This window comes from Octodon degus, unplaced genomic scaffold (genome assembly GCF_000260255.1).
Source record: "Octodon degus isolate 3935 unplaced genomic scaffold, OctDeg1.0 scaffold00032, whole genome shotgun sequence".
Classification (NCBI taxonomy): Eukaryota; Metazoa; Chordata; class Mammalia; order Rodentia; family Octodontidae; genus Octodon; species Octodon degus.
Genome location: NW_004524608.1, coordinates 1,801,394 through 1,813,233, shown reverse-complemented (window position 1 = coordinate 1,813,233; position 11,840 = coordinate 1,801,394). Strand labels below are relative to the sequence as shown.

The 11,840-nt window shown below is 42.7% G+C and overlaps 2 protein-coding genes across 8 annotated transcripts in view; both read right to left on the bottom strand.

Moving 5' to 3' along the window:
* Positions 1-1,333, bottom strand: part of LOC105742007 (heterogeneous nuclear ribonucleoprotein M-like) — a 2,652-nt gene extending 1,319 nt beyond the window's left edge. The window contains exons 1-2 of the mRNA XM_012514410.1: positions 860-1,333; positions 10-742 (exon numbers count right to left, since the gene is read on the bottom strand). Of these exons, the coding sequence (XP_012369864.1) occupies positions 10-742; positions 860-1,333 (1,207 nt within the window). The remainder of the gene's footprint in view (positions 1-9; positions 743-859) is intronic.
* The window catches only part of Gon4l (gon-4 like), a 91,613-nt gene that overhangs the window by 33,039 nt on the left and 46,734 nt on the right, over positions 1-11,840 (bottom strand). For 6 of the 7 annotated variants that reach the window (XM_023713572.1, XM_023713576.1, XM_023713575.1 and 3 more), the window contains 2 exons: positions 9,429-9,621; positions 4,236-4,337 (listed from right to left, as the gene is read on the bottom strand). In XM_023713572.1, coding sequence (XP_023569340.1) covers positions 4,236-4,337; positions 9,429-9,621 — 295 coding nt within the window. The remainder of the gene's footprint in view (positions 1-4,235; positions 4,338-9,428; positions 9,622-11,840) is intronic. The other variant, XM_023713578.1, reaches the window with a different exon arrangement.

Below are 11,840 nucleotides of genomic sequence, written 5' to 3'. Positions count from 1 at the left end.
AGCCCATGCGGTCCATGACCAGGCCCATGCGCTCGATCTCAGAGCCCACGCAATCCATGCCGTGGCCCAGGCCTGCACCCATGCGCTCCATGCCGGCACCCCCAAGGCGGTCAATGCCAGGACCCATCCTCTCAATCCCAGGGACACTGCCTCCACCTCCACCTCCTCCTTGCTTTGCAATGATCTCTCCTCTCTTCAGTGCATTACTTAGGATTTTATTTATCCGACCCATGTTCATCCCAGATCCAAACCGCCCCATGTTTTCCATGCCACCACCAAAGGGGCCCTCAATGCCTTCTATTTTATTTATGCCAAATCCGACGCCTTCCATTCCCATTCCTGCAGGGCCCAGGTTTCCCATTCCAATGCCTTTGTTCAGGTGATTGGCGTCAATAGGCTGCCCGCCTGGTCCTAATCCCATGCCAATGCCACCGAGTCCATGGGGAAGTTGTTGTGGACGTTCAGGAGGGAAAAAATCTCCCTTTGGTAAGGCTCTCTCATCCCTTTTGACATGCATCGGTCTATCAAATAGCAGCTCACCATTAAACATAGATATAGCTTGCACGGCTTCAATGGACTGTTCAAAAGTCACAGTGCCTATTCCATGACTTTTCCCATCTTTATCCTCCAGAATGTCTGCTCGGACCACCACACCAGCCATACTAAATACTTCCTTCAGCTTCTTCCAGCCAACTTTATAATCCACATTTGCTACAAATACTGTGCTTCCAAGTCTTCCAGCCTGCAATGCATGGCTAATCTCATTTGGGATGTTAGGATTATTTAGGATACTGGGTGGGATATTAATCATTCCTGGGCCACCTGGTCCCATGCCCATCCCACCAGTTGTAGCCATCACCTTTTGCATTGCTCTCCTGGCATGTTCACCATCAGGATCTTCTTTGACGTTCAGTGGTCTTCCACTCAGACTATGCTTGTTTAGAACTTCAGCAGCTTTTTTCATGCTTTCTTCCATCTTGAATTCAACCACGGCACATCCCCTTGACTTTCCTTCAGCGTCCATTAAGAGCTCCACGTATGTTACCTCACCAACTTTTTCTTCAACCAGGTCCTTCAGAGACTGCCACTTCACATCAAAAGGTATGTTCGTAATGAAGGCGCGGTATCGCTTAGTCGGATTGGCATATGGCTCAAAGCGATTGCCTCCTCTTTTTATACTTTTCTCCTTCCTCTTCTCATTCTGAGGCCGTTCTCCTTCACCCTTCGGACCCGGAGCCCCGTTGCCGGTCGGCACGCCGGGCGCACCGCTTTCCTCCTCCATTTTGGGCTCCGTCGCAGCCACCTCGGCCGCCGCTTCGAACCCTGTCGCCATTTTCTCCGCGTCTGGGCTTTGTGTCGAGCATGAGACTCTTAATACTTTCATGTAGCTTAAATTTTAGTGGGAAGGGGCTGGTGAGATGGCTCAGTGGTCTAAAGCACCTACTTAGAACAAGCTTAGCAAAGCACAGGGACCGCAGTTCAATCCCCAGCACCACATGGCAGCCAGCCGCGCCCCCTGGTGGGCTGAGCTGCCCCCCCACAAATAAATAAATAAATAAAATTAAAAAAAAAATTTTAGTGGGAAGACATAAACATGTGAGTTGGTTGGCCTATCTAAACCCATACAGAACTACTTGGAGTCAAGAGAAAGTTTCCCAAAGTATGTCGTAAGACATGCCTTTAGATCTGTGCTATTTAGCCATTCCATCAATGACTTAAAAGATTCAAAAAAAGTACACTTATCAAGTCTGTAATCATAGAAAGCTGTTACATTAGTAACAGAAGGTAGCTGAAGATCCAACTGATAACATTCAAAATTCTGTTTTCTCAAAACTCGACAGTCTGCATTGGTGATACAGTAGTGAGCATAGCTGCCTTTCAAAACAACTAGATAAAACTCATGAAGATTAGATATTAAGTGCTATATTCTGGATTTTAAAAAATCAGTTCTTAAGTACATGAAAAGATGGAATGACCTAAAAGCAATCTGAAAAACACCTAAAGTTTCTTTTTTTAATTTGGTACAGGGTCTCACTATGCAGCCCTGACTTGTAATGATCCTCCTATCTCAGCCTCCCCAGTGCTGAGGACTACAGGCATTCATCACCATACCCAGTTTCACTGGCTGGCATGGCACGGGCCTGGCCCAGAATACAGTCCCAGGGATCGAACCCAGGTCCTTGTGCTTGCCAGGCAGGTGCTTAGACCACTGAGCCATCTCCTCAGCCCCAAGACCTAAACATTTTGGTTGACTTCAAGTTCAATATGTTATAACCACACCAAAAAGGCAAGTGTATCCCTGACCACAAGAGAGCCTCACACTGTATCTAAAAGACCTAACTCAAGAAAACTCAGTGACAGTCCTTCTTAAAATGGTATGGTGTTATAATCCTAGCACTTGGGAGGCTGAAAGCAGAAGAATCACTACAAATCCGATCTGTGTAGTGACACCCTGTAGACCCTGGGCTATTTAGCAAAACAATGACTCAAAATAAAATTTCACAAAGCATGCACAAAAGGTTGAACAGAAGGTGACAGTAGCAGTGGCTTGTGGTCCAGCCTTATCACAGAGGAACAGGACAGACATTAATGTGTGTGATCATTCTCAGTGCCAGGGTCTTGCCCAAGAAGGACTTGAACTTGCATTCTTCTTGGCTAAGCCTGGCAGAGTATTGGGATTTATAGGCCTGGACCACCACAATGGCTGTCCATGTGAATTTACACTGCAACTCAATGGCTTTAGTTCTTCAGGTGAAATAGTGTATGATATGGGAAAGAAAACCAAGAAGACAGCTGACAGTTCTTCAGAGGATGAGGAGGATGTGACACAGAGGAAGTGTTAGGTGCACAGTTAAGGGGCAAATAAAATTTTAAAAAGGCTTTTCAGAGGAGCACAATACTTGGAAGCCACAGAAAAACTGGGATTGCCCTAAGCTAATTTCTGAGTTATGAGAAGGTATAAGAAGATAAACGAGAGTGAAAATAATAAACCCAGGGTAAAATTAGAAAGTAACAAGAGGAACAGTACTGTTATCAAAAAAAGAAAGAAAGAAAAAGAAAAAGATAGACCAGAGCAATATTGTTCTGGGATTTGAAAGGAACTAGAACCAGAAAGAATTACTGGAGCGAGAGATTCCGGTGGTGATTCAATGCTCTTAAAGAGATGGAAAGACATGGATGAGGCTGACCTGGTACTTGCAAAAGAGGTTAATGTGAAAATGTCCACCAACTGTGATAGTGTCTTATAAAGAGACTGACAGGGTATGCATATCCTGAAGATGCAAAAAACAAACTGCAAATAGCTAAAGGAGAAGGTGCTGTCTCACTTTGTACATAATTCATTCACTTCCTTGCCTCCTCTCCCTTCTACCCATACCTTTCTAGCCTAAACACATTCATAAAAATGTGCTTCACATGAAAAGAAAAAAATAGTATGTGCAAGGGCCTGGGTTCCATCCCCAGTACCATCACCAAAATAAAAAGTTTTCACAAGTCAAGTACAAGCGTTGGTGACAGGCCCACATGGTGGCAAATGCCTTAATCTCAGTACTGGGGAGGCCCAGGCCATGAGTTCCAGGCCAGCCTGGGCTACGTAGTGAGTTAAAGGCCAACCTGAAGCAGAGTGAGATCCTGTCTCAAAAAACCCTAAACTAAACAACAAAAAACCCCTGAGAGTCCAAAGATCCCCATGATCCCAATACTATTTATTCCCACCACCACTCATTTATTCACACAAGTACACCAAGCGCATGTTCCCAATACATTTTTGTTGCTTTAGAATTCAGTGATTGCAAATGCACATGTATTTGTACTCTCTCTATTCTCATTTTCTAAAAACTTGCTCCTTCCAAACTTGGCTGAAACATGTATCTAGGGAATGCTCTGCTAAGCTTCACAGCCTGCTCATCACATCCTAGGAGAGGGGATCCTCTTCAAGGCAATCTCCACTATCACTCTGTATTATAATTCCTTCTGCTAAACCCATGTCCTAATTCATCCTGACATTGCAAAGCCTTACCAGACTGTAAAAACTTGATGCTTGACTAAAGGTTGGAAAGGAAACAACTGACAACTTTCTGAATATGCAACTGCTGTATACTTAAAGGACTACAGAAATGAACAAATGGAGGCAACTTAAATGTCTTAACTTGGATGAGCTGTGAACATCCCCTCTGCAAACCTATAGAGTATACAAAGCTAAACATAAAATAAATGATAGTAGTAGTCTGACTCACTGGTGATCCTCACTGCCCGGTCAGTACGAAAATCCTCTGTGTCAGGCTCATCAAGATCTTCTAGGAAATTATATTCAGGGTCGTCGTCATCATCTGCTTCATCTAGGGAGGAAAAGCAGTTTAGACTTGTACTGCTTACTCTGAACTCCTATCTCCAGCCTAAGGTGTTCAATACCCTAATCATCTGTCCAAATGAAGCACATTCGTTCTTTGTTGTTGTTATACATGTAAAACCTGATTACCAGGCCGGTGAGATAGCTCAGTGGACTAAGCGCCTGCTCAGGCAAGCACAGGGATCAGGGTTCAATGCCAAGCACCACATGCCTTGCTGGCCACACTCCCTGGCATGCACAGAGCTGAGACCCAGAGTGGTGGCACAGGCCTGTAATCCCAGAGCTGGGGAGGATGAAAACAGGAGGATCAATACGAGTGCTGCATAGTGAGACCGTGTACCAAATACATTTTAAAAAAATGTGATTACCAAGGGAGAATAGATCTATACTTCCAAAGGCCGGCCATATAGCTCAGCGGATTAAAGCACCTACTGAGGCAGATGCAGGGACTAGGGTTCAATCCTGGCAGGGTGTACCAGCCCTGCCCCTGGGGCACACTGAGACTGCGACTGAGCATGGTGGCGCGTGCCTGTAATCCCAATGTTTGGGAGGCTGAAAACAGGAGGATCACCACGAGTCCCTTTTGGGTAGTGAGATGCTGAAGACCCTGTACTAAATACATAAAAAAGAAAAAAAAAATCTGTACTCCAGTGCTTCCAAAGCCCTAACAAATCCTTTTGTACATTTTTGTTTATAGCTCATATAACGTAGAGACAATTTTGCATACTTGTACTAAAATTTCTTTTTTTCTTTGTATAGAGTATCGCTATGCAGTTTGGACACACAGTAATAATACTCCTGTCTCAGCCTTCCCAGTGCTGGGATTACAGGCCTGTGCCTCCACGCCTGGTTTTGGGCCAGCACAGCAGGTACAGCATGCCTGGAGTTCCGGGGTCTGTATTGCATGCAGTACCGCGGATCAAACTTGGGACCTTGTGCTTGGCAGGCAGGTGCTTATGCTATTGAGCTATCTCTCCAGCCCTATTATATAAGATATGGCCCTGTACTTTGGTCATTGATGTACTGAACATTTACAGATTAATATACAGTAACCACTAGCCACATGTGACTACTTAAACCTTATAATATGGCTAGTGTACTTGAGAAATTAAAAACAAAAAGCAAAACGACTTCCAAAAAGAGAATGAACAGATTTCTTACTATTATGTAACCATTAAACAGCAGAGATTTCTGTATGTCGTAATTAAAAACCATCTAAGTTGTATCATTAAGCATTCCTTAGTTGTTTGTCTGTGTTTTCAGACAGGGATTCACTATACAGTGCAGGTTGGTCTTGAACTCTTGCATCAGCCTCCTAAGAGCTGTGATTATAAGCATGCAACACCTCCCCAGCACGTTAATTCGGAATCAAGTTCTACAAATCATATTATGAGAAACACTGCTGATTGCTGACACTCCCCAACTCCCAGAAGCCAGTACACTATAACCCTTCCTCTCTATACTATCATCTCACCTTTTTGAACAAACCTCATGAAAAAATTAAAGAGCACCAAAGCAGTTACTCCTAGGAAGGCTTTAAGAACCCCCCCTTGGGGCCAGGGAGATATCGCAGTGGAATAGGGCTTGAGTTCAATCCCCGGTTCCATTAAAAAAAAAAAAAAAAAAAAAAAAAAAAAAAGAACGCACCTTACTGGGAAGCATAAATGCACCTACTTGAGTTTAATCCCCAGTATAAAAAAAAAGAAAAAGAAACTACCTTACTGTCAATATTTTCTATTAGCCTAGATGAGTGGTAGTGAACGTATGACATGTGTGCCACAGTGGGCTGATGGTATCATTGAAAGCTCTAAAAGGTTCGCCATCATTGGCCTAATTCAAAGACAAAAAGAGACTTCACTTCTGAAAAAGAGTAACCTAAAAAAAAAAAAAAAAAGGTATAGGGGCACATGCCAGTAATTCCAGCACTTGGTAGACTGAGGCAAGAGAAGTGTTGTTAGCTCAAGGCCAGTCTAAACTACATAGCAAGGACAAGAAAAAGAAAAAATTACACAGCAAGACTGTCTAAAAAAATAAAAAAGGGACTGCCAATATAGTTTAGTGTGTTATGAAGGTCCTAGGTTCAAAACCTAGTACCACAAAACAAAAACAACAATACCAAACCAAACCAAACCAAAAGAAGCTTTCAATGATACAAACAGCCACTGTGGCATGTGTGCCATAGGCTGGCCACCGCTGGGCTAGAATTCTTTGTCCTAGTCATTGCTTCATGCAAAGAATTTAAACTTTGGTGTCAAACACCTTTAGATACCTCTGTTGGAAGAGCTGTTAAGAATAAGAAATGTTAATAATTGAACTACAACAGTGATGCAACACCTCCCCAAAAAATTACACAGATTTTTAAAAATATATAAGTATACACAGTCATGGGGAGAAAAGCCATACAGTTTTCATAAGATTACTAAAGGGTTGAGCAATGCAAGCCTCAGAAGCTCAGGCTGCTACAACAGACACTAATGGGATAACAATCTTCTATCACCATTTTCTATTATTCATTTATTTATTTATTATTTTGTATGTATTTAGTACAGGGTCTACAGGGTCTCACTACATAGATTGGACTCGTAGTGATCTTCTTGTTTTACAGCCTCCCAAGTGCTGGGATTACAGGCATGAGCCACCAAGCCTAGTCTACATCACCATTTTCAAAGGTTGTGATGATTAAGCTTAGGTGTCCACTTGCTTGGCTTGGGAACTTCTGGGTGAGTATAGGTGAGACCTAGAGATGTGACCTTGGGTATGATCTGGTCCTTGTCCCTTTCATTTCTGGCACTATTCTATTTGCTCCACTTCTGGTCACCATGAAGTAAACAGCTTTGTTCCACCACAATACTACTGCCTTAGAGCCAGCTAATCATGGACGGAGCCCTCAAAAAACATGAGCAAGGCAAACTTTCCCTCCTGAAGGAAAGCTGTGGGTGTTCAGTCACTGGTTTTAGTGATGGGAAACCTGACTAATACCAAAGTCCATTTCAAGGACCCAATGCTTTCATGTAGCTATAGCTGATTTTCCCAAACAAAAAATTAACCTTTTCTTCTTCCTAAACTTCACAAGCTGGGCATGGTGGCATGTACCTGTACTAACAACTACTTGGTACACTGGGACAGGAAAGATGTTTGTTTTGTTTTGTTTTTTAGTACCAGGGATTGAACTCAGGCCCTTGTGCTTGCCAGGCAGGTTCTTATTCTACTGAGCTATCTCCCTGGCCCAGGAAAGATGTTTGAGCCCAGGAATTCAAGGGCAGCCCAGGCAATAATATAGCAAGCCGTATTTCTTTTTTCTTTTTTAAAAAATTTTTTTCTTTTTTCTTTTTTTCTTTTTTTGTATTTAGGGCAGGGTCTACAGGGCCTACAGAGTCACACTGTGTAAGCCCTATTTATTACAAAGAAATAAAATAAATAGAATAAAATAAGGGCTGGTGAGATAGCTCAGCAGACTAAGTGCCCACTTAGGCAAGCACAGGGACCAGGGATCCATCCCCCAGTATCACATGCTGTGCCAGCCCCACACCTGGGTGCACTGAGCTGGCCACTGAGTCCAGGCATGGTAGTGCATGCCTGTAATCCTAGCACTGGGGGGGCTGAAAGCAGAAGGATCACTAGGTGCCTGAGCATTGCAGTGAGACCTTGTACCAAATAAAGATCAAAAATTAAAATGAAAAAATTATTATATTATGAACCCAGCAATGGGCTAGGTACTCTGACACTCACATAGATTTTATTTCCTGATGAAATTCTTTAATTTCCAGAATTGAGGAAGGAGTGTGTGCGTGTGTGTGTGTGTGTGTGTATGGGTTTGTGTTTTTTTAATGTATTTGGTACAGCATCTACAGGATCTATAGGGTCTCACTACTTAGATTGGACTCGTAGTGATCCTTTTGTTTTCAGCATCCCAAGTGCTGGGATTATAGGCACACGCCACCACGCCTAGTCTCAATCACACCCCCCCATCATGCCCTGAGGGCAGGGCCAGCACAGCACCCTGAGGATTGAACCTCAGCAACTGCACTCTGCCTAAGCAGGTGCTTTAGTCTGCTAAACTATCTGGTCGGTGTGAGGAAGAAGTATTGACCACATAAAAGTTTGCATGGAAACAGACTAAGTAATTAGGTAGGTGAAACTAGAGTATGATCAGGTTAAGGGAGTGAATGAAATACTAAGTCCTTAAAGGTACTTTATTGTATTATTAATCATTGTTTTGTACATCATTTGGCAAACGTTTACTAAGTAATTTTTTCATGTAGGTATCCTGCTACAGTCTGTCAAAAATAAAAGAACATGTAAGATTTGAGGCTATATTAAGATACATAGTATTAGGGGGTAGGGTTATAGCTCAGCAGCACAGTGCCTGACTGGCAAGTACAATGTCTTGAGTTTGATTCCTGGTACCAAAACAAACAAACAAAACACACAAAGGTACTTGAATGGAATCAGAGGCCTCAGCTGTTTTTTGTTTGTTTGTTTGTTTGTTTGCGGAACTGGGGATTGAACTCAGGCCCTTGCGCTTGCCAGGCAAGCACTTATTCTACTAAGCTATCTCCCCAGTCCCTCAGCTGGTTTTTATAGCTGCAGAATTACATGCTTGCTGGTAAGGAGAAATTCCTACACTGTCTGAGATCACAGATGCGCTGTATCAATTACAGCACAAGAACAGAAGAAAACCGAGACACCATATTTTTTCTGACACAATCTCACTCTTTTTTTTTTTTTTTTTTTTAACATTTATTTATTGTGTGTGTGTGTGTAGCCAGCTCAGCCCACCAGGGGGCGCGGCTGGCTGGCATGTGGTGCTGGGGGATCGAACCGCAGTCCCTGTGCTTTGCCAAGCTTGTTCCAAGTAGGTGCTTTAGACCACTGAGCCATCTCTCCAGCCCCAATCTCACTCTTTTTTGTTGTTGTTGCTGGGGATTAAGCCCAGAGCTTTACACATCTATACGCATGCTCTGCCACTGAGGTGCATCCTCAGCCTCCACAATCCCATTCTTCAAGCTTCTAATTAATGAAAATGTTACCACTGAGATAATGAGTAGAACAGATAATAAATACAAACAAAATCTCTTACCTTCATTCCCCACATCGTCATTCATGAGTCCTCCCAGCCACATCTTCCAATCCTCATCATCAGCTGTATTGGGATCATACATATCAGGGGTAATGTCTGGAGCTCGAAGCTCTGCCTCTAGTTGGCCCAGAGGAACATCCTTCAGGGGCATCTTAGAACGGGTTCTGAATGCAATGAGACTATCATCCATGGGCTAGCCAATGGAGCAAGAAAAGGAAGCCACTAAGTGAATAATGTTTCTACATTCTCCAAACCTCATCTTCTCCATGCTTCAAATCCTAGCAACATCCTCAAGATCTCTCCTTTAAACAATCTAGGTTTATTATTGTCTGAAAATTTTTAAACAAAAAGCTATCAGTTTGAAATCAACACTTAAGACCACTTACAACAACTTTACTGATATGATTCATATACTTAAAAGTTCACCCTTTTAAGGGGTGGGGAGACAGCTCAGTAGAATAAGTGCTTACTTGGCAAGTGCAAGGTCCTGAGTTCAATCTCCAGTTCCAAAATAAATAAATAAATGTTCACCCTTTTAAAGGTAGGTGGATTTTACTATATTCACAGAATCATGTAACCACTACTAATTCCAGAACATTTTCATCATCCCGAAAAGAAATCCCATACCCAATTCATTTCCTTCTTCTCCTCCTCCTAATCCTTGTTAATAATCTACATTCTGTCTCTACAAACTTCCTCCTACTGCATATTTCATATGAAGAAATGACCTGCCTGTTTACCTTCAGTTAGCATAATCTGTTCAAACTTCATCCTTGTAACATGTATCAGCACTTCTTTTTATTCCCTGGATTTTTTTTTTTTTTTTTTTTTGGCGGAACCGGGGATTGAACTGAGGCCCTTGCACTTGCCAGGGAAGTGCTTATTCCATTGAGCCATCTCCCTGGCCCCCTGCACTTCTTTTTATTGCCCAGTAATATTCCATTATATGAATACACATTTTTTTTACCATTCATCAGAGGGACATTTGGGTTGTTTCTATTTTGAGACTATTCAGAATACTGCTGTTATAAACATTATAGAATTTTTGTGTGGACATATGCTTTGAGTTCTTTTTGAGTGGAACTGCTAAATCATATAAGTATATGTAACTTTTTAAAAGAACTGCCAGACCATTTCCAAAAGCAGTTAAAGGGGACCAGGGAGATAGCTCAGTAGAATAAGCATTTGCCTGGCAAGCAAGCGCAAGGGCCTGAGTTCAATCCCCAGTTCCACCAAAAAAAAAAAAAAAAAAAAAAAAAGATCCCAAAAGCAGTTAAACCATTTTACATTCCCACAACCATTGTATAAGGGTTTCACATTTCTCCACATTCTTGCCAACATTTGTTATTGTTTACATATCTTTTTCATTACAGCCAAGATACTTAAGGGTAAAGTGGCATCTCAATGCTGGTTATTTTGATTATTTTTCCCCCCCCTGGAGAATGAAGCCAGGGCCTCACACGTGCAAAGCAAGTGTTCTATACAACTGAGCTATACTCCCAATCCTGCTTGTTTCTTTAGTTTGGATTTTTTTTCTGTGTTTTAGGGAAGGGTCTATAGGATGTTCAGGGTCTCACTACTAGATCTGACTCGTAGTGATCTGCCTGTTTACAGCCTCCCAAGTGCTGGGATTACAGGCATGTGCCACCAGGCCTAGTCTCAATAGCCACCAGGCCCAGTCTCAATAGCCGGCTCAGCACAGCCTGGGGGGCAGAGCCAGCACGGCACACCTGGGGGGATCGAACCAAACCCCCCTAATCCCTTCAGTCTCCCCCACCTCCCGCCCACTTGCAGGCACTTTAATCCACTGAGCTATTTGGCTGGCCCTTAGTTTGGATTTTTAAAAATCAGGGTCTTGCTATGTAGTTCAGGCTGGCCTCAAACTCAGCAATTTGGGCCGAGGAGATGGCTCAGTGGAATAAGCGCTTCCCTGACAAGCGCAAAGGCCTGAGCTCAATCCCCGGTTCCGCAAAAAAAAAACAAAAAAACAAACAAACAAAAAAAAACTCAGCAATTTTCCTGCCTTAGCCTCTCAAATGCTGGGATTACAAGTGTTCACCACCACAGCTATCAGCCCACTGCTGCTTTGATCTATGTCTCTCTAATGATTAATGTTGGTCATCTTTCCCATGTTTATTAGTGATTGATACTTTTTCCCATCTGAGAACTTTTTATTACTGAGCTTTAAGAGTTCTTCATGTACTACAGCTTTAAGTGCCTTTATAAGCTGTGTAACTTGCAAATATTTTATTTGTGGGTTGTCCTTTTTCTTCTGTGCAGTACTGGGGATTTAACCTGGGGCCTTTAAACTGAATTATATGGGGCTGGTGAGATGGCTCAGTGGTCTAAAGCACCTACTTAGAACAAGCTTAGCAAAGCCCAGGGACCTCGGTTCAATCCCCCAGCACCACA